The sequence below is a fragment of the Meles meles genome, chromosome 20, assembly GCF_922984935.1.
Source record: "Meles meles chromosome 20, mMelMel3.1 paternal haplotype, whole genome shotgun sequence".
NCBI classification, from domain to species: Eukaryota; Metazoa; Chordata; class Mammalia; order Carnivora; family Mustelidae; genus Meles; species Meles meles.
The window spans coordinates 13,659,441-13,683,837 of NC_060085.1; the positions used below are offsets into that span (position 1 = coordinate 13,659,441).

The 24,397-nt window shown below is 51.8% G+C and overlaps 2 protein-coding genes across 2 annotated transcripts; both read right to left on the reverse strand.

Annotated features, from left to right (window-relative positions):
* Positions 1-7,885: 7,885 nt before the first annotated feature.
* On the reverse strand, positions 7,886-10,733 carry CCDC194 (coiled-coil domain containing 194). Its single transcript, XM_045992319.1, has 4 exons — positions 10,410-10,733; positions 9,253-9,349; positions 8,728-8,860; positions 7,886-8,270 (listed from the first exon to the last, which is right to left on the reverse strand). The coding sequence occupies exons 1-4, from the start codon at positions 10,731-10,733 to the stop codon at positions 8,120-8,122; spliced, it is 705 nt and encodes a 234-aa protein (XP_045848275.1). The 3' UTR covers positions 7,886-8,119.
* A 4,266-nt stretch (positions 10,734-14,999) lies between these two features.
* On the reverse strand, positions 15,000-20,685 carry BST2 (bone marrow stromal cell antigen 2). The gene is made up of 5 exons (XM_045989875.1): positions 20,206-20,685; positions 19,349-19,424; positions 18,942-19,002; positions 18,540-18,669; positions 15,000-15,202 (listed from the first exon to the last, which is right to left on the reverse strand). The coding sequence occupies exons 1-4, from the start codon at positions 20,503-20,505 to the stop codon at positions 18,549-18,551; spliced, it is 558 nt and encodes a 185-aa protein (XP_045845831.1). The 5' UTR covers positions 20,506-20,685; the 3' UTR covers positions 15,000-15,202; positions 18,540-18,548.
* Positions 20,686-24,397: the final 3,712 nt, after the last annotated feature.

The following is a 24,397-nucleotide window of genomic DNA, read 5'->3' on the forward strand; positions in this document are numbered from 1 at the left end:
ATGTGTGGCTTCTGATGCCAGGATGAGAAATCGATATACGGGGGAGGGACACTGCTTCCAAGTAGTGTGCTTGGGGCCCATGGATAACCTGGGTCCAGTGGAGACACACAGACACAGGGGCAGTGCCTGGGCCAGCACCGGTAGGTGTGACATCTTGGTTTGCACTTAAGATCCTGGCTGTTCTTCACGATATATCGAAGGTGTTGCATGTATGTGTATGTGAGCATGACATCTGCTGTCAAGGAAAAAGAAAGGCAACCATAAATTCCCAGAAAATCAAAAAGCCACCCTAGATCCAATAGTAAAATTTTGAGTGTCACAGTGTAAGGAACAGTTTTATTATTTATTTTAAAAAGATTTATTTATTTGATAAAAGATTTATTTGAGAGAGAGAGAGTGAGAGAGAGCATGCACACACAGAGAGATTGGGAGAAGCAGTCTCCCTGCTGAGCAGGGAGCTTAATGGGAGGCATGGCTTGATCCCAGAATCCTGAGATCATGCCCTGAGCCCCAGGTAGATGGTCAACTGACTGAGCCACCTGTGTGGTCCTATTTTATTTATTTAAAGTATAAGCTTTCTTTTTTTTTTTAAGATTTTATTTATTCATTTGACAGGTAGAGATCACAAGTAGGCAGAGAGGCAGGCAGAGAAAGCAGAGGAAGCAGGCTCCCTGCTGAGCCAGGAGCCCAACACGGGGCTTGATCCCAGGACCCTGAGATCATGACCTGAGCCAAAGGCAGAAGCTTAACCGACTGAGCCACCCAGGTGCTCCTTATTTTTTAATGAATTAATTAATTAGAGAGAGTTCATTTGCCTGAGTGGGGGTCGGGGGCTGGATGGGGCAGAGAGAGAAGGAGAGAGAGAATCACAGGCTCCACGTGTGGGGCTAAATCTCATGATCCTGAGATCATGACCTGAGCTGAAATCAAGAATCAGACCTTTAAAGGACTGAGCCACACAGGTGCCCTAGAAGCAGGGGTTTGAATATACAGCCTAACATCGTTCATATCAAGCTCAAAAGCAACATTCTATCTCTTTTTGGTAATTTGATCTCATATCTTAGATTAGCAGTGTTTCTTTTTTGAATAATTTGTTTTATTAGCTAGTTTTTTTTAATGGAAAAAATAATGAAACTTTGTCTTTTTGCTTAACATGATGTCTTTAAGATTTGTTGATTCCTTTTGCCTGATGCTGAGGTTTTCACCACAGACATTACCGCAACAATTATCAGTGGGCATTTAGACAGTTTCTAAATGTTTTGTTTCGCTGAATAAAATCAGAGTTGATATGAAATCCCCACAAATGAAACCGCTGGGTTCCAAAGCATTTTTATCTTAGATTTTGACAGCTGGTCACCAGTTTGTCCTCCAGAGGTGGTTTCCTTCAACACTCCTGCCAGCAGTGTCTAAAATCTCTAAAAACAGACTTTCCGATCACATTTTGCCTGTGTCCCTGGCCACAAAAATCCCTGAGGGAGGAAGCCAATGACAGGTCTTTGGATTCACATGAGGTCAAATGCATTGGTCCTGATGTGAGCACTTGGGTTTTTCCTGAAAACTGTTTGTCATGGTCACAGGAAATTTTGCACATGAACCCCTCTGAATTCCCTTGGAGGGTGATCACAAAATCAGGCTTTGATTTTAAACTTTTTTGTGTTGGTATGTTCTCTAAATTAAAAACCATCAGTTTGGTTTTATTTGTTTGTTTGTACAGAGAAGGGAAAAGTATTATGAGGAAGTTAACTTTGTGTCACTCCCTAAAACTGACACTGAAATTCTCAAGAAGACATAAGATTTTTTTATTTCTTATTTTTTTATAAACATATAATGTATTTTTATCCCCAGGGGTACAGGTCTGTGAATCGCCAGGTTTACACACTTCACAGCACTCACCATAGCACATACCCTCCCCAATGTCCATAACCCCACTCCCCCTCTCCCAACCCCCCCTCCCCCCAGCAACCCTCAGTTTGTTTTGTGAGATTAAGAGTCACTTATGGTTTGTCTCCCTCCCAATCCCATCTTGTTTCATTTATTCTTCTCCTATCCCCCTAACCCCCCATGTTGCATCTCCACGTCCTCATATCAGGGAGATCATATGATAGTAAGAAGACATAAGATTTTTAAAAGCTCTCACAGAGGGGCGCCCGGCTGCCTCAGTGCAGTTAAATGTTTGCCTTTGGGTCAGGTCATGATCGCAGGGTCCTGGGATGGAGCCTAGCTCTCTATCTAAAATAAATAAATAAAATCTTTAAACATTTATTTATTTATTTTTAAAGATTTTATTTATCCATTTGAGTGAGCGAGAGAAAGAGAAAGAGCGCACAGTCAGGGCAGGGAGGGAGGGGCAGAGGGAGAAGCAGTTCCCCACTTGGCAGGGAGCCCAAAGCCAAGCTTGGGATTGGGACCCCAGCCAAGCTGAAGGCAGACACTTAAGGACTGAGCCACCCAAGTGCCTGTCTGGCAAACCATTTCCTTACTTGAGATTGGGGGTGCTGGCGGGCTCAGGCTGCCGCTGTCCCAGGTGCTCTCTGGCTACAACTGTGTCACACTTCCCCTTTCTTTCTTTCTCTGTTTCTTTCTTTCTTTCTCTCTCTCTCTCTCTTTCTTCCTTCCTCCCTCCCTCCCTCCCATCCTTCCTCCCCCCCCCCCTTTTTAAAGATTTTATTCATCTATTTGACAGAGAGAGAGAGATCACAAGTAGGCAGAGAGGCAGGCAGAGAGAGAGGCAGAAAAGCAGGTTCTCCACCCAGCAGAGAGTCTGATGCGGGGCTGGATCCCAGGACCCTGAGATCATGACCCAAGACGAAGTCAGAGGCTCAACCCACTGAGCCACCCAGGCGCCCCACGTACTTCCCATTTCTGTCCCTCCTTTTGTTACTGCAGCCATGGGATGGGGGCGACAGGGTGACAAGGATAGGGGAAACCAGGGCAGGGACCTAGGAGGGTATGGCGGGGGTCGGGGTGGAGACAGATAAAGAGAGACAGAGACTTAGAGAGAGACAGAGACTTTGAGTAATAGAGAGTGGGAGACAGAACAGAGTAAGGGCAGGCCAAAGGCTGGCCCTATGAGGTGGGAACAGGCGGGGTCCAGGAGGAGGTCCCACCAAGGAGTGCTATTTACTTCCCTGAGCAGCTGAGGGAACCTCAGAGCAAAGGGGGGAGGGGAATGTGGGGGGTGATGTGGGGGGGGCACCTGCTCTTGTTCTCTGTAGGTCACCCTCAGTCCCCACCTACTTACTACCTGTCCTATGGTCTCCCTGGAGGATCAAAGCCCTCAGTCTGTGCCCTCTCTTCCTAATTCTTTCTGACACCAGATCTAACTGTGCCCCTCCTGCTCACACACCTGCCTTGGCTTCCTTTTTCCCTCCAACCCCAAAATTGATTTTCAGGGGTACGGTGGTATGGCCAAGATGAAGCCACCAGAGTGAATGGATAATGATAATGTTTTACATCGCATTTACAACCCTGAGCCCAGCCCTTTTACCCTCGGACCCCAAGAGGTCTTTTTTTGTTTGTTTTGTTTTTAAGATTTTATTTTATTTATTTGACAGAGAGAAAGACAGCAAGAGAGGGAACACAGCAGGGGAAGAAGCAGACTCGCCACTGAGCAGAGAGCCTGATGCAGGGATTGATCCCCCGATGCTGGCATCATGACCCCAGCCAAAGGCAGACATTTAAGACAGCGCCACCCAGGCGCCCTCCAAGAGGTCTTAAGTCAGACAAAGCAGGGTCAGTCTCTTGGTCTCCAGCTTTGGCTGACTCCAAGAAGGAGAAGCCACTTCCTGCTCACTTCTGGATTGACGCCAGAGTTGGGGGTAGGGGTGGGGGTAGGTTTCACACAAACGCTTAACCTTTCCAGCTCTGAGTGAGCCCTTAACCGGCGGCAACCGGGTGGCAAGTTGGGGCGACCCCTGGTGGCTGTCAGGAGAACTAAGCAGTTAGACATTCCTCCCCTCAGCCTCACTTACTCCTTGGGAGTTGGCCCTCCAGTTCCCCCTCCAGGTGGGTCCCTCCCAGGTAAAGGCCTAGATCTGGTGCCTCCAAGGCCTGGGGTGAGGGGGTGGGGGAGTGTTAGTGGGGATGTTGAACAGGACTGGATGAGGTGTGGGAAAGAGGTCCAAGGGGGCTTCCACTGCCCTCAAACACCAGCTTCTTAGGAATTTTTAGAAACAAATTTTAATTATTTTAAAGGTAATACATAAGCATGATTTAAAATGCAGACTTTACAAAACGATATACAAACATGAGACAGCACCCCACCCCACCCCCCCAGTTCCTGCCCCGGAAGCCACAGCCCTGACCAGTGTTTCCTTCAGAGACATTTGGGTAAAAGTCTCTTCCGTCCCTGCATTTTGAAAAATGCACACAAATCATCACTTTCCTGCTTTTTACATTAATGTTCTCAGAGAAATTTGCTTTGGCCCCTTTAACAGTCATGTGGGTATTTCCGCCGTGGGGACAGATACTGTGGGGACAGATGGACACTCACTGAAACAGTCCCCAAGTGGAGGACACTGAGGTGGTTTCCAGTTTTTCGTACTTAACGCGATGTGATAATAAATCTCATCCTCTCCCCTCCCCTTACCCTTTGCCTCTTTTTTAGAAGTAAACTTTTTATTTTGGAATAATTGTAGATTTAGAGAAAAGTTGCAGAAATAGCACAGGGGCCTTGAATAGCCCTCATCCACCTTCTTCCATGGTTAAGCTCTTTTCCACCGTGGCTCACTCGTCAAAACTAAGAAACTAACTGCAGTACCTTAAATTAATTATACTCGGGACTGCACGCGATCTTCTTACTAAGGGGTTCTCTGTTCCAGGATCCAACCCAGGGTTCCGCATTGCATTTGGTCCATCGTTTTGTTTTGTTTTGTTTCTTTCTTTTTAAAAATATGTTATTTATTTATTTGACAGAAAGCAAGAGAAAGCACAAGCAGAGGGAGCAGCAGAGGGAGAGGGAGAAGCAGGCTTCCCATGGAGCAGGGATTCTAGGCTCCATCCCAGGACCCTCAGATCATGACCTGAGCTGAAAGCAGATGCTTAACCAACTGAGCCACCCAGGTGCCCCATCTTTTTTTTTTTTTTTTTAAGTGTATTTGAGAGAGAGAGCGTGCAAGAGAGAGCAAAAGCAGGCAGAGGGAGAGAGAGAAGCAAGCTCCCCACAGAGCAGGGAGCCTGGATGCCAGCTGGATCCCAGCTGAAGGCGGCTGCTTAACCACCTGAGCCATCCAGGTGCCCCTCTTTTTTTTTTCTCACAATTTTATTTATTTATTTCAGAGAGAGAGCAGGGGGAGGAGCAGAGGGAGAGCGACAAGCAGACTGCACTGAGTGCAGAGCCCCACGTGGGGCTCGATCTCAGGACCCCGAGATCATGACCTGAATTGAAATCAAGAGTTGGGTGCTTAATGAGCCACCCACCAACTCCTATTTATTTAGTTTTATGTAGGCCCTGCCCCCCCACCCATGTGGATCTTGAAATTGCCACCTTGACATCAAGAGTTGCATACACTATGGACTGAGCCAGCCAGGCATCCCTGGTCCATCATTTTGTACACATGTAAATGTGGTTGTAGGAAAATTATAGAAGAGGAATTGATGAAGCAAAGGATATATGCACTTTCAATTTTCTAGAAAATTGCCCTTCCAAGTGGTCGTACCAAGGAGCAGTTTCACCAGCACCCTGTGGGATTACTTTTTTCGCCATGGTATTGCCAGCACAGCATACATTGTGATTTGTTTTTGTTTTTATCTTGGCTGGACTCATGGGTACAAAGTGGTATCACATTGATTCAATTAGCATTTCTTTTTGAGGAGTGAGGTTGGGCATATTTTTTTCTTATATTTCTATGAGTTGACTGTCTACATTCATTGCTCATTTTTTTCTACCAAACTGTTTTTGTTTTTAAAGATTTTATTTATTTATTTGACAGAGAGAGAGAGATCACAAGTAGGCAGAGAGGCAGGCAGAGAGAGAGAGGGAAGCCGGCTCCCTACCAAGCAGAGAGCTGGATTTGGGGCTTGATCCCAGGACCCTGGGATCATGACCTAAGCCGAAGGCAGAGGCTTAACCTGATGAGCCACTCAGACACCCCTCGAACTGTTTTTTGAAAAATTAATTTATAAGATCTCCTTATGTAATAAGGAAATTAATTTATTCCTGGGTATAACTATTTATATGAAATCAATTTAGGAAAGCTTCGGTTAATTCTTCTGGGTTTTCTATATATAAAATCATACTGCCAGAAGATCATAACATTAGGCTGAATTGTTTATGAGGCTTTCCTGCCCAAAATGCCAACTTAAAACTAACCTTACAGAAATAACACACAAACCCAGACTTGGATTCCAAAAAATGACTGTCCCAGGCCTCTAAAAAATGCCAATGTTATGAAAGGCAAAGACAGACTGAGAAATGTTCCAGATTAAAAAAGATGAAAGGCTTGCCAAATACAATGTATGAGCCGGGATGTTCTTCCGGGATGTTCTTTTGTTATAAAAGATATTATGAGAACAGTTGGCAAAGTCTGATTAAAGTCTGTAGATGAGATAGTAGTGTTTTATCAATCAATGTCCTTTTTTTTTTTTAGATTTTATTTATTTATTTGACAGAGAGATCACAAGTAGGCAGAGAGGCAGGCAGAGAGAGAGAGAGGAGGAAGCAGGCTCCCTGCTGAGCAGAGAGCCCGATGCGGGACTCGATCCCAGGACCCTGAGATCGTGACCTGAGCTGAAGGCAGAGGCTTAACCCACTGAGCCACCCAGGCGCCCCTCAATGTCCATTTTCTGATGTTCGTGATTGTACTATAATTATGTAGGAGAATGCCCTTGTTTTTAGGAAATGCATACTCACATGTTATGGGTAACAAGACATCATTTCAGCAAGTTTTTCATAAAAGGTTCAGAGAAGGAGAGAGAGAGAGAAAGAATAAAGCAAAGGAGGTAAAATTTGTGGACTCTGGAGGAAGAGTATCCAGGAATTCTTTGTACTAATCTTCCAACTTTTCTGTAAATCTGAAGTTATGTCAAATATAAGTTAAAAGACAAAATTAATGTGAAATTGAGCCATATGAAATTGTTGGGATTTCTATTATTTTTTACCTACATAAACAGTGCTTACATATGATCCAAACTATAAATTCCCTACTGCTTTCCTAATATTCATACCTCTTCTTTCTTTTCCTTGTCTAAGTGCATAGGCTACTACCTCTAGAACAATATTAAATACTTGACAGTGGTCATCCTCACCTTGGCCCTCATTTTGATGGCCTTTTCAGAACTTTTCTTTTCTTTTCTTTATTTATTTGACAGAGAGACAGAGAGCACAAGTAGGCAGAGCGGCAGGCAGAGGGAGAGAGAGAAGCAGGCTCTCTGCTGAACAGGAGCCCCTTGTGGGACTCGATCCCAGAACCCTGGGATCATGACCTGAGCTGAAGGCAGCCGCTTAACTGACTGAGCCACCCAGGCGCCCCCAGAACTTTTCTTATTGATCCATTAGTGTGGTGAAATCTATTAGCAGACTTGTGAATATTGAGTCATCCCTGCATCTCAGACCTAAGTCCCCTCTGTTGTGATGTATTTTAAAAATCTGTTGCTTAATTCTTTTTGCTAAAATTTCATTTGGGAGTTTCATACCCTCCTCATAGGAAGAGGACTCTGTAGTTTTCCCGTCATGCCATCTTGGTCAGTTTTTGTTGTCAAAGATAGGCTGGCTTGCTAAATATGATTCCAAACACTCAATTTACAGACAAGGTAAACTGAGGCCCACAGAGGAGAAGTGACCCTTCCAGGTCACTCTTGAGCCAGGGCTGGACCCTAAGTCTTCATGTCTGTGGGATGAATCAACGCTGTCGTTAGAAGGGGCTTTAAGTCCCAAAACACTTATCTTATTGTGTTAGCAAATGGGTCTCAGTTCCCCGCCTGTAAAATACACACTAGAAGGTTGGGGAGAGAGGGTCGAGTCTCCTTTCTGTAGTTTCCGTTCAGAGTGGTTTCTGGATCTAAAGCTGAGCGTTGATGGGTGTCGACGGGGCATCTTATCCAGCGGGGGCACCTCTCTACATGTTCCAGCCACAGTGTGCGCCCTCCTGGCCTCAGAGCCCTCATCCTGCTGGGGGCCGACTCACCCTCGTGCGCGCCGCGCTGGCCTCCGGCAGCCCCCAGAAGGTCCTGGGCGAGAGCGCGAACGGGGGCTGGGTCGGGGTCGTAACACCGAGCGGGATCGGGGTTGCGGCACTTTGCGCTGGGGGCCCAACTCGGCTTCCAGGGCTTTCCTGACAAAGGTGGGGAGAAGCGCCTCAGCACCTGGACCTCCGTCCTCCCTCCCCTCCCCCCAGTACTCTTCCATCTTTCCTGAGAACCCCCACTCCCCAGGATCCCCTGTCCTTTCTTACCCCCAGCCATTCCTGGGACTCCTCCTCAGCGACTCCCAGCTCCTTTTCTAGGAGCTCCACCTCCAGATCCCGTCCTCTCTCTCAATACCTTTTCCTTACATCCTTTCCCGCTCCTTGCCCTTCCCCAGGGCCCTCCATGTAAGTCCGACCCCAGGGACAAAGGTATCCAGAGTACCCGCCCCCACGAGGAGATTCTCGCCCCCAGAGAGCTACATCCTTCTCCACCCCTAGGTTCCAACTCTAGGATCGCCTCTTTGACCCTCTCATCTCAACTTTCCAAAGCCCCGCCCACAAGGCCCCACCCCTTCTCCATCCCCAGGCCCCGCCCTTCACTCACGCGCGTTCGCTCAGCGTTGCCTCCCGGGCTGCGCAGGCTTCGGCTTCGGCCTCGGCCGCGCGTGCGCGTTGCTGTGCCTCCTCCAGCCTCCGCGCAGACTCCACGGCTGCAGCCTCCCAGTGCGCCAGGGCTTCTGCGGGCGCCGGGAGCGGGGTCAGCTCTGACGCCTCGAGACCTCGCCCCTACCCCACTAACAGTTTATAGTCTGCATACTATTTGCAGCTTTGCCTTATTTGAATTAAAATTGTGTGCTGTTTGCAAGACCTTTACGTGTCATTTGCAGAGCTTTTCATAGGTTTGTATTGCTTTCAGGAGTCTTGTACGTGGCGTTTGCATATTTTGTTGTATTTGCGTTGTTTGTGTGACATTTGCTTGGTCTTTGAGTGTTACGTGCATTTCTTTCATAACTTTTCGCGTTTATTGGCATGTCCTTTACGTTTGCACCCAAGCGTGTCATTTGCATAACCAGGAACATTTTAGGCTCCTCCCACCCCAGCTCTGGTCCCGTCTTGCTCCCCAACGCACCTGTGAGCGCCCCGTTCTCAGCCCCCATCTGGGTCCCCTCTGCCTTGGCCTCTTCAATCTCAGTCTTCAGGGTCATCAGTTGGGTTTGAAGCCGGCTCTGAGAAGCGGAGGGGAAGTGAGGAGTGTAGAGGGGTGGGAAGGGGCGGGGAGAGAAGAAGTGAAGTCTCCCCTCTTTCCCTTAACTTTATTTGGAATGGCCTTTGGGAGTCCTGTGGTTGGAAAGCACACAAGTGGCCTGCCGTACCCAGCGGTGACCGCTGCCCCCTACTCCAAGCCACCGGATGTGGAAACGGTTTAGCTCTGCGGTCAGACTGCGGTTCCAATTCCAGCTACGTCTATACTCACTGACTAGGGTTTCAGACCAATACAGGCCAGTTTGGTGGTTGGCAATGATTGCGTTTCAGAAGTATGCTCCCTCAGCTATGGGAGACATGGTTCAAAACAATGGGCCTGGCCTCAGAATATCTTCCACGGAAGGGCAGAGTCAGAATTTGAACCCAGAGCAGGCTACTCTTAACCTCAGTGGCCTCAGGCCCTTCTCTTAGGCAGGCACGTAAAGGGTAGAGGTCTGTTTTGGTTCTAAAATTCACACCGCTCAGCCCCTGCTGGGCCTGGTACACAGAGATAGAGAATAGTTGCTAAATGAAAGATTGGGACTTTGAGGATGGTTCTTTTGCAAGGCCCAGGGCTGGGAAGGGTTAAGAAAGAGTTTGAAGGGGTGGCCAGAGGAAAAGGGAGGACCTGGCCAGTACCTCCCCCAAGAGGCCAACTTTAGCCTCCTAATTACAGGTGACGTGAATGTCCCCTCTCGAAATAGGGCCGCTGGACACTGGCTGGGGGAGATTGTGTGGGCACCCGAAGGAGAGGGTTAGCACAGGGCCTCCCCAGGTGGGCTCAGGGGTCTGGGGCTTCCCTAAGCATCACCAGCTATTAGGCAGAGAGAACCGTGGGGACCTTCTTGGTCAGAAGGTGGACTCCAGGGGGAACTGGTATTATAGATTTGGAAGGGACTATGGTGCTATTGTCATTTGCCCCCCTCAGTTGAAGAATTAGGGAAACCAATGCACGGGGTGGGGGGGTGGGGGGCAGCCCTAGGGATGTGAGTGCATGCCCTCTCCCAATTCTGGATTCCCCAGCCCACCATCCTGCCCACCTACCTGACGGCCCTGACAGGCCCTTAGTGCCTCCTCCAGCTCCCGTCCGACTCGGTTGGCCTGGTCCAGCTGTCTCGCCAGAGCCTCCTTGTGCTGGATAGCCTCTGCCAGCCGTCGCCGCAGTTCTTCGAGCTCAGGCGCCAGGTCCTCGGGGGGCGCCGTGGCATTGGCCCCTGGCTCTGGGCAGCGAGGTCCCCGGGAGGTCGAGGAGGCCAAGTTCCAGGCCAGCAGGGCCGCCCCAGCTGCTGCTGCCGCCAGGAACACCGCAGCCCCGCACAGGGCTAGCACCCGCCACGCGCGTCCCGGCTCTGGCCCCAGCTCGGCCATGCCGCCGTCCACAGCTCTGGCCCCAGACAGCCACGAGTATTTAATTGGCACCTTGGGGCGCCAGGGACACCCACGGTTCCGCCCCGCCCGCCGTGGCTTCCCGAGTCCGTTGGGAGGGGCTGGACCCCCGCCAGAGGCCAGCCTAGGCTACAGGAGGCCAGGACAGGATTGTGTGTGTGTGTGTGTGTGTGTGTTGGGGGGTGGTCCTTGGTTCCACCCCTGCCTCTACACCCCATGTTCTGTCCTCCTAGCCTCAGGGTCTCCCCCACTGTGAAGTGGAGTGGGAACCATGTGAGCACAACTTTGCAAAGCACCCATCTGCCTTGGGGGTACTCGCCAAGGCCCCTCATTGTGTTCATGGAAAAACTGAGACTACAAGACAGGAGGCTACCGACCGACAGAGGTCGGCCTAGCTAAGGCTGTCACGCTTCCTGTGACTGGCCGTGAGGGTCAGTGGGCAGACGCGGGAACGGATCGGTCCCGTCTCCCTGCCCGTTCTCCACTACGCCGCCAGGGGGCGAACTTACATCGCGAATCAGATCCAGGTCAGTCTAGACTCGCGATTTCCCTACCGCTCGGAAGTGAATCTCCTCCTCCCCCTTCCTCCTCCCCCTGCTCTTCTTCCTCCCATCCTCCCCTTCCTCTCCCTTCTCTTCCCCCTTCCCTTCCTCCTCCTCCTCTTTTCATCTCCTCCAGGCCCTCCTCCATTTCCTTCTCCCCTTCTTCCCCCTCTTCCTTCTTTCTACTTCTGCCCTTTTCTTCTCCTTCCCTTCTGTTCCCTCTCCCCCTACTTCCCCCTCCTCTTCCTCTTTCCCTTGCGTTAGGGTGACTCCTTGCTGGCCTCTGAGAATTGCACAAAGAGTAGAGCAACAAGCAGGACAGAGTTCATTCATGCTCCAAGTGGGGAGAGGGGCCCGACGTCAAGAGAGATGTCCTCCCGAGTTTCTGTCCAGCTGGGCCTTTTAGGGGCTTTTAAGGATGTGAGAGCTTTGCAGTTGTGCGCATGGGGGAGGGTGTGTGAGGAGGGGGTCGACGCTTGGTCCCGTAGAGCAGAAGGTGACAAGTTTCTGGGGGCTGTGTGTGTGGGGGGGCGGGCTCTGTGCAGGCTTGTCTAGGATGTGGGTTGTGGTCTTGCTAGAGAAGAATGTGTTTTGTAGTGGTGGTCTGTTTTCCGGGAATGAGGGGCACCCTGGAAAGACAGAGTCAGGGCCAAATACAGACACCTGTGAGCTTTGTCTGTAAACTTGGCTGGGGAGGGGGCTTTGAATAAGACTCTTTCATTCCTTCCTCTCTTTATTTGAAATTATTCTTGATTTGGGGAAATGGGAAAAGGTCATTCTTCCTTTTTTTTTTTTTTTAAGATTTTATTTATTTATTTGACAGAGAGAGAGCACAGTCCGTGTTAGGGGTGGGAGGGCTGGTGAGTCGGGAAGGTGTTGGTCAGGAATTAGGTACATGATGGCACAGTGCCCCTTCTAAGTGGGGGGTTTGCCAAAGAGGAAGTAGGTTCGAGAGTTAGGCTCCGTGCAGGGCGATATGGTGAGTTGTCCCCGTGTGAGCAAAAATCCTAGGTGTGGGACAGATTGTTGATTAGGATGGGCTTTGGAAAGGGAGACTCCATAACCGTTGTTGTTTAGGAAGGCGAGGACGGTGATGGTGTCAGAAATAGAAGGTGGACTCAGCAGGACTGAAGAGGAGGCCATCCACAGGTGGGAGAGGGCTGCGAATTGGAAGGGAGAGGTTGCAGAGATCTGATGCCGGAGCTGGTCTGTGGAAGTGGGGGCTAGCCCTGAGACCCGTGGGAGAAGCGTCCAAGTTAACTGTTTCATGCTAAGGCGAAAAGGTCTCGGGGTCCTAGGGGAGATGGAAATACTGAAAAACGCATCTTTAAGATCTAAGACAGTGAAGTACGTGAAGGAGGGTGGCATGGTGGGGAAAGGACTGGCTTGGGGAGGGAGGACTGTCTCATTGACAGTTCTGAGATCCTGAACTAGTCTCTAGCACTGGTTTTTTGTCAGAAGGGATTGGAGTATTGTAAGGAGAGTTAGTAGGCTTTAATACATTTGAGGAAAGACAGGCGCCTGGTTGGCTCAGTCCTTAGGCCTCTGCCTTTGGCTCCGGTTGGTCGGTTGGTCGTGATCCCAGAGTCCTGGGATCTGAGCCCTGAGGGGGGGCTCCCTGCTCGGCGGGAAGCCTGCTTCTCCCTCTCCCACTCCCCCTGCTTGTGTTCCCTCTCTTGCTGTCTCTGTCAAACAAACAAACAAACAAACAAATAAATAAAATCTTTTAAAAAATACATTTGAGGAAAGGAATTTGGAAACGAGGGGCTGCAAGCCTGAGGTTTGAGAGGATACTGGGGTTTGGAAGGGGAAAAAGTAGGCTCCTTGAGGTGTATGGTGATGGGGGTGAGGTGAGTAGCCTTGACAGGTTGGGAGGTGTCCTGTATGGATGAGGGACTGGGAGTCATAACTGGAGAGAATGAAGTGGAAGGGATGTGTAGGTTCAGTAAGGACTCCCAAGAATTGGGATTGGGTGTGTGCGGGGTGCAGAGAAAAGCGAGTCTCTAGTTTGGTCATGATGTCTCATCCTGGATGGGGGAGAGGAGATTTGATCTCCCAGGGCACATGGCAAGAGCTGGGTAGCTGAAAGGGTGAGAAAGAACACCATGAGCCCCAGCAACAGAGATGGGGGAGGGAGAAGAGGGTCCTGAAAATCCAGGGAGATCCTGGGGGGTGTTGGTCCATATCCTAAAGAAGTCCCAAGAGATCGCCAGGGATGGGGCTGACCCTCTCCCCTGTTTGGGATCTGAAGACAGGTTTTGGGAGGTGCCCACCCCCTACTTTGAGGATGGGGTCATCACTCTTCAGGCAGGGCAAGAAGTTTTGGGTGGCCCTTTTCTGCTTTTGCTTTTTTTTTTTTTTTTTTTTTAATTGGGACATGGTTTGGACCAGTGGCCAGGCTTACCGCAAGTGTAACAAGCTCCTGGAGGGGACTTGCTGAATGTTTGGGTCAAGCCAGCAGAGTAAGACTTTTCTAGAATAGCTCCAGTAAGGGCAGTAGGCAGGAGTTGATAAACCTGAGATCGTTTTTTTAATCCCTTCCTCATTTCCTCTTTGATTTCCTCCTCTCTGCTGTTAAAAACTTTGCAGGCTGGGTCTAGTGCTTTGGATTGAGGTGTTTGTGGGCTTTATCTAATTTTGTCTTGTTTTGTTTTTCTAGTATCTGGGGCTGACTGGGAGATGAAATGCATAGCTAGGTTCAGTTTTCCTGCATGAGAGTTATTAGGTTCAAGGTCGGTGAGTTTTTGAAGAGCCTCAGTGAGGAAAAAAGGAAAAGAGCAGGATTTTTATCTGATCTCTGGGTGGTCTCCCTGTCCCATTCCTAATTGTATAGGTCCCTCTACGATACATCCGGAGGAGAGAGTGAATTATTCAGATTCCTTAGTGAACCTGGCAGGATGGGTTGAAAAAGAGCCAAGCTTACATCTTATAAGAGAAAGATCTGGTGAGCAGAAGGGAAGATAGACCCGAACCATGGCATGCCCTCTGAGGGAATTGGGGGGGGGGGGTTGGGAAGGGCGGCCAGAACAAGTGTGGGCGGAAGGATCCAGACCTGGAGGCAAGCGCTGAAGGGGACGGGGTCTTGAGGAGAAGGAGAGGGGGCTGGGGAGGAGCCAAGGGAGGATCACCTGCGGGTGGGTGGGAAGGCAGAGGCCGGTCAGCAGAGCTGAAATCTGAGTGGGGAGAACTGGGGAGAGGGAGGGGGTCTCTGGGGAGATAGGAGTATAGGGCAAATAGTGGGAAGCCCAGGATGACCAGTAAGTTCAAAGAAAGCTTTGAAATGATGTTAAGGTGGCCGGTGTGCTGGGTGGCAAAGAATTACACAGAGATTAGAGCCCTAAGCAGGACAGAATTTACTCACTCTCCAAAGGAGGAGAGGGGCCAGACATCAAGAGAGATGTCTGTTGGGTGAGTTTCCGTAAGGCTGGGCCTTTTAAAGGCTTTTAAGGGTGTGAGAGGGTTGCAGCTGAGCCTCTGGGGGAGGGTGAGTGGGGAGAGGGGATGTCGATGTTTGCTTGGCCCCATAGGGCAGGAAGTGACAAGTTTCTTTCTGGGGCTCATCCGGGATGTGGGTTCCCACTAGAAAAGAATGTGATTTGTCGTTAGAAAAGAATATGCTTCGTTGTTAGAAAAGAACATGCTTCGTGGTGGTGGTCTATTTTTTCTTTTTTAAAGATTTTATTTATTTATCAGAGAGAGAAAGCACGAGAAGGGGGAGCGGGGGAGCCGCAAGGAGAGGGAGAGGGAGAAGCGGGCTTCCTGCTGAGCAGAGCCATGTGGGGGCTCAATTCCAGGATCCCACGATCATGACCTGAGCTCAAGGTAGACGCTTCGCCTCACCGCCTCACCGATTGAGCCACGCAGGCATCCCGTGGTGGTCTCTTTTCTGAAAATGAGGGGCACCATGACCTAGAAAAGGAGAGAGTCAGGGCCAGGTCAGAAGCCTGTGAGTTTTCTCTGTGAGCTTGGCTGGAGAGGGGCTTTGAATAAAACACTTTCACTTTAGGAGTCTCCTCCTCCTTTAGACATGCTAATTTTTGGTGGCTTATTAAAATTTTTTAAATTTTTTTAAAGATTTTATTTATTTGGGGCGTCTGGGTGGCAACGTTGTTAAGCATCTGCCTTCTGCTCAGGTCATGATCCCAGGGTCCGGGGTTTGAGCCCCCGCATTGGGCTCCCTGCTCAGCGGGGAGCCTGCTTCTCTCTCTCCAGTTTCCCGTGGTTGTGTTCCCTCTCTTGCTATCTCTCTCTGTCATAAATAAATAAAATCTTAAGATTTTAAATTTTAAGATCTTTAAGATCTTTAATTTTAGATCTTAATTTTTAATTAAGATTAATTTTAATCTTAATTAAAATCTTTAATTTTAAGATCTTAAATTTTTAAATTTAAGGTTTTAATTCTTAAAAAGATTTTATTTATTTATTTGTAAAAGAGAGAGAGAGCCTGAGTGGAGGGGAGGGGCAGAGGGAGAGGGACAGGGAGACTCTCTGCTGAGCAGGGAGCCCTCATCCCAGGACTTTGGGATTATGACTTGAGCCGAAGGCAAGCAGACGTTTAACCAACTGAGCCAGCCAGGCGCCCTTGTTTTATTTTTTTAATCAGAATATTTGATTTTTTTAAAGTAGGCTCTATGCCCAACGTGGGGCTTGAACTCATGATCCTGAGATCAAAAGTCACATGCTCTACAGACTGAGCCATCCAGGTGCCCCTTGACTGTCTTTTTTACTCATTATAGTCTTCATGCCAAAGCGGCCCATCCTTGGCCCCTACAGGGGCATTTCTAGAAAGGAGAGAAGTTTCTACTCAGCTAAGTGTGGGGGCTTGGGAAGAGAAGCTAAACAGTTTGAATCCATCATATTGGGCAAACCTGTCCCCCATCACCATGGGAACACAGCCTAGGCATGGGCCAGGGGTGGGGGGGGGGTAGGGGCGTGACGGGTTGGGGGGGGCAGCACTGTTTGGGACAGTCTGGTAGCCGAGCTGGGAGAGGGGGTTGAGGATGGTGGGGGAGGTGAAGCCCCCTTGGCCCCTCTGACCGGTCTAGCAGTCGCTAAGTTTTAGCAAGCACCTTTACCCCGAGTGATTGATGCACTAAACCTTTCTTTGTGTATTTATGGATCCTGCATTCTTTCCTGGAAAGAACAGAGCATGCCGGGGAGGGGGGGGGGGGCACGAAGGACCCAGAATCCCGTACACGAGCTGTGAGCGCCATAATTACGTCCATAGTGGGCACCATCAAGACTGCATGTAATCAAGAATTATCTCAGGCCACTGCCTCCCCTAACTGATTAACTGCCCTAGATCCCTTGAAAAATCTCTGGGCCAGCCAGAAACCTTGGAGCTGGCTCTTGGAAGAGAGTCCGCCTTCTCCCCAGGTGGCCAGCCTCCTGAACAGAGCTCCTGTTCCTTTCCAGTCAGAACCCAGCTCTGGAATACCTGCCTTTCCAGCTTCAAGGAACAGGTTGGGGGGCCAGGATGGGGGGTGCGGGGCCGGACTGAGGGAGGTCACGTGAGAAGGGTTTGTTTCTGGGAATCAGAAGTTTCAATTCCCTGAGCAGCTCAGAAGCCCTGATTAAGTCCAGGAACTTTTCTGGATTTCAGTTTCCCTATTGGTGAGGCAGGGCGGGGAGAAGAGGGGGGCTGTTCCTAGGGGGTGAAATGACTCTGTCATCCTAAAGCAGCCCCACGAACTCCTCCTGAGCGCTCTGGCAAACTGGGGAAAGTGAGGAAAACTGGGAAGCTCTGCCTGGAGAGCAGAGGTTCTCACAGGAAGTGAACCTGCTGCCCCTCCCCCCCCCCATGGCAGACTTGGTAATGTCTGTGGTTTTTTTTTTTAATTGTCACAATGTGGTGGTGGGGCAGTATACAGGCATCAGGTGCCCTGAGGCCAGGGAAGTTGCTCAGGATCCTGTAGCACCCAGGGCAGAATGTCCTCGTCCTCCTAGAGCCCAATCCCACTCACAAGTCAACAGTACCAACAAACACTATGGTCCCCACCCCAGGGCGACAGCAGGAAGTAGCCTGGACAATAGCCAGCAGGAAGTAGCCTGGACAATAGCTGGGATTCCAGAACGGCTTGGAGAAAGAGAGATAACAGAGGAGGAAGGATTGATGGAGGCTGGGAGGATCCGTGAAAGTCGACCTAGTGTCTATCGAGACAGCAGCTCTGAATTTTGAAGAAGCAGAGAGACTCTTGGGAGAAGGGGTTCCCAGAGCTGGGGTACCACGGGAGGAATGAGTTTGGGCTGGGGTGGGGAGGAACACCCTGACAAGGGCCTGGCCTGTGTGTGTCTGCAGATCCAGGTTTGAATCCCAGTCCCAAATGGTCTGTGGGATGGAATTGGGAACTACGATGGGATGTCCCCCCTGCCATAGCCTGGGTTTCCCCCCACTGGACCAGGCATCAGGGGATGCAGTGAGGACAGGAGATGAGAGTACATGACTAGAATGCTTGGCACACGGTGAGTGCTGAAGGAGGGTGTAGAGTCCTGTGTGATGAGCCCAGTGAAGAGGGCCAGAGAGGCAGAAGGATGGTTCCCGCCCAAACCCCAAGGGTCCCTGGGAACACTCTGGAGCGGGGAAGCTTGGGTGTGGATGTCAGTCAGTCTGCCCCCAGCTGCAGGGGAGGCCCCGGGTGCACGGAGATGACACAATGGCATTCACTCCAGGAACTTAAGAGTATGGTCTCCCCCCCACCAAGGGGTGTCTACTTTTTGGAGTTCAAAGGCTTCAGAAGCCAGTGAGCTTCTGGAAACCAAGAAACCAAGAAATAGGTACTCCCCACCCCATGCCCTGCCCTGCTCTGGGGGCAGGCGAAGTCAGGCGCGGGGGTGGGGGAGGAGGCAGCCCTGGGCCAAGTGCCCTGTTGCTCCATCCCAGAGGAGGCTCCTTGTCCTTCCCCGTCCCCACACACCACTGTCTTGCCCACCTCCCCCTAACCATGCAGCCATGTGGCTCCCTCAGAACTGGTCTGGTCAGGGAAGCCTTGAAGGGGAAAGTCCAGGCTGTGAGCTAAGGAGACATCCTAAGGGGGACTTAGGGTGGCCTGGAGGGGAATGGAAGATGGCCCTGCCCCATTCCAGGCCGGCTCCCCACTCAGGGAGCCCTCTCTCCCTCCGCTCTCCCTCTCTGTGCCCTGCCAACTACCCTGTAGGCAGGTCCCCCCCCCCCAGACCCTGACCTATCCTAGAATCCCTCCCTCCCTCCCGACCCCAGCTTTCTTCTACCCCAGGCCATCTTTCTTACCAGCAGTCCTCAGGCCAGCAGAGCAGTGAGGCCCAGGAACAGGCACACGGGGACCATCAAGGGGCTGAGCAATTTCGAGGAGCTGCCGAAGCTGGTTTCCCCTTGCTTGCTCCAGGCCTCCTTCTCTTTTCTGGGGGAAGATGCGGGAACACCTGAGGCAGCTGCCAGGGCCTGCACCGGGTCTGGCCTTGTCGCCCTTCAGAATCTCCCCTCCTCCCCGACCAAGTCAGTGGGGAAGAGAGTGGGGCTGTGGCCTCTCAAGGCTCGCGTGACCAGAGGGACAAGGCTGGGATTCAAACTCTGTGCCCTGAGCAATGGGAACTTTGCAGGCAAAGGGCGTCCTGGGTCTTGGGATGGGACAGGTGTGGTGAAAGGGGCACAATCAGGGGCTGGGGTTCAGACCTTAGTCGCTCTGCCTCCTCCGAAGCCTTCTGCAGCTTCTCCTTCAATTTCTCAACCTCTCCTAAGGTGGGGGAGAATCGGGGCCGTGTCAGCACAGTGGTACGGTGGCCGGACAAGGCGTGACAAGTGGCCACATTTTCTGCCTGGCTCCATCCCGGGATCCGACACCACCTTCAGTCCTATCCTCACGCCACCCCACCTTGGAAACCTGGGGTACTACTTTCCCACCCTTCACTGGATTCTGACCACTCCCTGGTGACCCCAACCTGGGACTTCCTCCCGCCCCCCCCGCCCCCCCTTGTTCCCTGCCCCTTCCTCCCTCCCCCGCCCCTCCTCCTCTGGGGTTCAGCTCTTGACCTGCTCCTCCCAGTCCCCCTCCGAAGAACCCTGGCTTTATGCTTTCTTACTCTGAAGCTCCTCTCTTCTGGTGAGATGCTCCAGACCCCGGGCCTTCTCCATTTCCAGGGAAGTGGAAAGGTTCACCTGGGACAGAGGGGAGGGTCAGAGACTGGTCTTCTGGCCTGCGGAGTGGGGGTAGCGGCTGCTGGGGGGCCCTGGACCTCTCCCCCAGGCCCTGTGGTCAGAGGGGCCCGGGTCCAAAGCCCTTTCAGGTTTCCCTCCAACCCTCCCTGCACTCTGGTCTCCCGCCTCTAAGAATGGCCACAACCTCCCACCCTCCCAGGGCACCTAAGGATGTGATCCCTGAAATAGAGGATTTGAGGCTCCCCACATGGGAATTTGGAGGATCCTATGCTCAAGCCCTCGAGGAAACTCTCAGACCTCATGGGCTCTTGCCCAAGACTTAGATGTCCTCCCCTAAACCCAGAACATAGGGATTTCCGAGCCCAAGTTAGATGTCATGGGGAGTTTCAAGGTCCCCCATATCAGGACCCGCGTGAACATTTCAAAGTCTCCCAGGGATGGGGTGGGTGTATTCGGAGCCCCACCCTTCTTTTGGACGCGGTGAAGTCTCCATCCCAACCTTAGATGGGATTTCTGCTGCCCAAGACTGGTGCAGAGAGCAGCCGCTAGCTCTCCCAAAACAGGTTGGAGACTCTTCCCACATTTTAGTGGGGATTTGGGTGCTCTGGGGGTGTTTAAAGCCCTGCTCTAGACCAGCACCGCTGAGAAAGTTTAGAGGTCCCCCAAACCCTAGCGGCAAAACCCAACTTCCGACACGGGGGCCCAGAATTTCTCCATCCCCATCTAGACCTGTGGGGGCCGTGCAACCACAGGGCCCTCTCCCGAAGTCCCGGCCGCTTACCACAGTCTGGTTGCAGGTGGCAGCCTCGCCCATCGCCCCTACTAAGTCTTGCCGGGTTTGGGCTAGCTGGAGCTCCAAGAGGCGGGTGACAGTACGACACTCCTGCTCTGCCAGGAGGCCCTCCTTGCAGGCTTTGCTGTTGGCTCGGACAGCAAAGATGATCAGGGGCACAAGCAGACCCAGCACCACCAAGATCAGGCCAAAGCTCAGACACTTCCACCCCCAACACTGACTTTGCACCATTGACCCTGATTTTTCAGTCACGGGCTCCGGCCAACGATGGTAAAAAGTCGGTGCCATCTAGATCTGCCCGCAGGGTGCTCGCTTCGGCAGCACAGATAGATCTGCCCGCAGGAAGTAGGACGTTGGGACCTTCTGCTGGCTGGGGCTACCCCCTTATTAGCATAGGGGCCGTCCTGACTAATGACAAGTTCGGACACGATCCTCCGACCTAGAGGCTTGAATGGGGGCATCTGTAGGCAAAAACCAGTTTGGGCTTTCAGTTTCGATTTCCCAGGAAAAAGGTGGGTTGTTTGCTGTCAATTGAAACCTTGAGCTTTTCCGGTTTGGCAGGGGTCTGGGGGGAGGGGAGCTGGAGCAGCCTGGGTCTGGCCACTGAAGTTCCCGCCCCTCTCCCGCTTGGAACTGAGGGTGACAGCTGCTGTTACTGAACGTCTCATGCTGGTCAGCCTCATGTTCGTGGGTTCCAGGACCTGAAGAGATCGTGGCTGTCGTTGGCTCAGCTCCAAGCTGGGGAAACTGAGGCTGAGAGGGGGAGTGGTGGACTGGGGGGCGGGGCCTGACTCGAACCCCAGAGGCCAGGTTTTGTGTTTAAGGTTCTCCATGGTGGTCACGTAGCATCCCTGCACCCACACAGGGGACCATGGAGGATGTCTGAGGAGGGACTGAAGGCTGGAGAAGCTCTGCTTGGGACCCCAGGACGCAGGCTGCAGTTCCCCCACTTGGCCACCAGGGCCACCCTAGCCCTCAAAATACGGTCTCCCAGATCCGGTCCTGGCTCCCGCAGGGAATAGGCTCTTACTTCTAGAATCTGCCTCTGCCATCCCAGTGATGAAGTTCTAGAACCTAGGTGAGGTTCGGTGGGGTGAGGTCCGGAGCCGATGACCAAGAAAGAATTCTTGAGACATCTCTGGTGCAAAATGGTGGTTTATTAAAGCACGGGGACAGGACCCGTGGGCAGAAAGAGCTGCTGCCCCGGGGTTGTGAGGAATGGCAGGTTCTGTACCCTGCGGCTGGGGGAAGATGAGGGGAAGGGAGGTTTCAACGGAGCTTTCATATGCTAAAGAGGGCCTACAAGGTACCGGGGTACTGGAGGTCTTGCGGCTTGATCCATGTTGTCTTTTCCCTTTGGGCAAGGCATTAACATGAAGATACTGGGGGAGATTCCCAAAGAATGTCACATTTGTCCCACCTGGGAGTGGTGGGGGTGAGGGGGAGACTGCGAGGTGTCATCCTTTTGCTTTGTCCTCAGTCAGCCTTCTGCTCCCTCATCACCAGGACCCCAAGCAAACCCTCTGAACCTCAGTTTTCCCACCTGCAAAGTGGGGGCAATAGCAGGCGCAGCCTCAAGGGGGAGAGGGTGCTGGTGAGTTTCTAGGAAAGGGCTTTGGCATCCAGTAGGCGCTCAACAGATGCGCGGGCCAGGGCAGGACGGAGGAAAGGCAAAAAACACAGAAATACTGTCATGGAGAGAGGAGCACATTTTGAGGAAAGACACTCCAGTCCATTTGGGATACGCTGGACCCAAAGAGCCTGGGGAGTGCCCAGGAAGAGGCCTCAGAACGGGGCTGAACCCTGGAGGGAGGCCCGAGAGGACTCAGACTGCCCCGGCCTCCTCTGCAATGTGGCCAAGGGAGCCAGAGCTTCCTGCTGGACATCAGTCTGACGAGAGGCTCCCACCAGGCTGCCTGGGACGGCTGGAAGGTTGTCATGTGCGTGTCCTGTGGCTTCTTCAGCTCCAGCGTCCCCACAGCCCAGACTCCAACCCAGGTTCTGTTGGGTCGGCCATTTCTAGGATTTGTGGTGAGCTGGGCCAGAGGGCGGGCAGGGCCACAGTCAGAGGCCCAGGCCTCCCAGAAGGCCTGGAGAAGCATCTCTAGGCACCCAGTTGGACATGCTCCACCTAGAAGTCCCCACAAAAGCCACTCAGCTCCCAAAGTACAAGGGATGAGGGATGCCCGCGCTGAAGAGGCCGGGGGTGGGGGAGACTGTGTGTCCCTAGAGAAGAGCCCTCCCTCCCTAGCCAGGACCCCAGGGGCAAACACAAGACTGTCGGCAAAGCTGACTTCGCCCTGTACTGGCCTTCAAACTTTGGGGTGCGTTTGGGCCCACAGTTGCAGGTCAGAGGCCAAGGCTGTGTACGAATAGCCCTCCCTCTTGTAGGACCTGGATGAGAAGTTTCCTCTCAGCCTCGGTTTCTGGAGCTGTAAATTGGGGATGATAAAAATGAAACCGGTGCACCCCCAAATTCTGCCACTGCAGAGAGTGCCTTACTCAACCTCGCTCTAGTCCCAGCCCTGCAAACAAAAAGTTTTTCTGTAAGATTTTACTTATTTATTTGAGCAAGAGCGAGCACAAGCAGGGAGCGGGGCGGAGGCAGAGGGAGAAGCAGACTCCCTGCTGTGCAGAGAGCCAGATTCGAGCCCAGAACCCTGGGATCATGACCTGAGCTGAAGGCAGAGGCTTAACCAACTGAGCCACCCAGGTGCCCCCGTCAGTTTTTCTTTTTCTTTTTTTTTCCCAAAGATTTTATTTATTTATTTATTTGACACACACACAGAGAGAGAGAGAGAGAGAGATCACAAGTAGGCAGAGAGACAGGCAGAGAGAGAGGGGAAGCAGGTTCTCTGCTGAACAGAGAGTCTGATGCGGGACCTGATCCCAGGACCCCAAGACCATGACCCAAGCTGAAGGCAGAGGCTTTAAGCCACTGAGCCATCCAGGCGCCCCTGTCAGTTTTTCTTTTTCTTTTTTTAAGATTTTATTTATTTATTTGACAGATAGAGATCACAAGTAGGGAGAGAGGCAGGCAGAGAGAGAGAGGAGGAAGCAGGCTCCCTGCCAAGCAGAGAGCCCGATGCGGGGCTCGATCCCAGGACTCTGGGATCATGACCTGAGCGAAAGGCAGAGTCTTTAACCCACTGAGCCACCCAGGCGCCCCCCTATCAGTTTTTCTTAATGTCCTTTTTATGACCGAGGACCCCGCGTTACTTTTGGTGGTCACATCTCCTTGGGCCCTTCTGGGAGGAGACAGTTTCTCGGACTTTCTTGCTGTTGATAACCTGGGCAGTGTTGAGGAGAACTGGTCAGGTGTGTTGTGGGAAATTGCCCAGCTGTGACTTCTCTGGTGTTTTTCCAAGGATGGATTGGGGGTGACAGGTTTTGGGGGAAGACCACAGAGGTGAAGCGACCGGCTCGGCACATGGGGTCCAGGGCACATGCCATCAGCGTGGCATTTCACAGTGGTGTTGACCTGGATCACCTGGCTGAGATGGGCTCTGTCGGGTGTCTCCACCAGAAGTCACTCTCCTCCCCCGGTCGGTTCGGTGGGGTGCGCTGGGGAAGGAAGTCAGTGGGCGCAGCCACACCTCAGCCTACATCTGGGGCAGGACAGGAAGAGCACGCTCGGGGCTTTTTCCTTTTGTGGTTCATCTTGAGAGGATAATGTAGGGACACCACAGAAACTTCTTAAAGTTCAAAATGTCACCCACAATCCTGCTCCCTTCACTCAGGTCTTTTATCTGTTTCTTGTTGTTAAACTACACACGCATTTCGTTGTGTTGACCAAACGCCTTGTTGTGTAATGTCTTACTCCTGAGATGTTTTCAGTAGTGCATGGCCCTGGGTGGGTGACAGAGGTCATCTCCAGGCTTGTAGGAAGGCGCTGGAGCGAGGGTTCTCAGTCAGGGGTGGTTCTGTCCCCAGGAGATACCTGGAGACAGCTTCCTTCCTTCCTTTCTTCCCTTCCTTCCCGCCCGTCTCTCTCCTTCCCTCCCTTCCTTCTTCCTTCCCTCCCTCTTTCTTTCTTTCCTTCTTTCTCTTTCTTTCTTTCTTCCTTCCTTTCTTTCCCTCCCTTCCTCCCTCCCTCCTTCCCTTCCTTTTTCTTCCTTCCTTCTCTCTTTCCTTTTTTCTTTCTCCCTCCCTCCCTTTCTTTCTTTTTCTCTCCCTCCCT

Excerpts from the sequence above, each read along its gene's own strand:
- CCDC194 (XM_045992319.1), bottom strand. The coding sequence starts at position 10,733 with ATGGCCGAGCTGGGGCCAGAGCCGGGACGCGCGTGGCGGGTGCTAGCC. Across the intron at positions 9,350-10,409 it reads GGGCCTGTCAGGGCCGTCAG|AGCCGGCTTCAAACCCAACT; the intron begins GTAGGTGGGCAG and ends TCCGCTTCTCAG. Across the intron at positions 8,861-9,252 it reads TGAGAACGGGGCGCTCACAG|AAGCCCTGGCGCACTGGGAG; the intron begins GTGCGTTGGGGA and ends CGGCGCCCGCAG.
- BST2 (XM_045989875.1), bottom strand. The coding sequence starts at position 20,505 with ATGGCACCGACTTTTTACCATCGTTGGCCGGAGCCCGTGACTGAAAAA. Across the intron at positions 19,003-19,348 it reads CAGAAGAGAGGAGCTTCAGA|GAGAGGTTGAGAAATTGAAG; the intron begins GTAAGAAAGCAT and ends CCCCCACCTTAG. Across the intron at positions 18,670-18,941 it reads GAGGAGGCAGAGCGACTAAG|AAAAGAGAAGGAGGCCTGGA; the intron begins GTCTGAACCCCA and ends ATCTTCCCCCAG.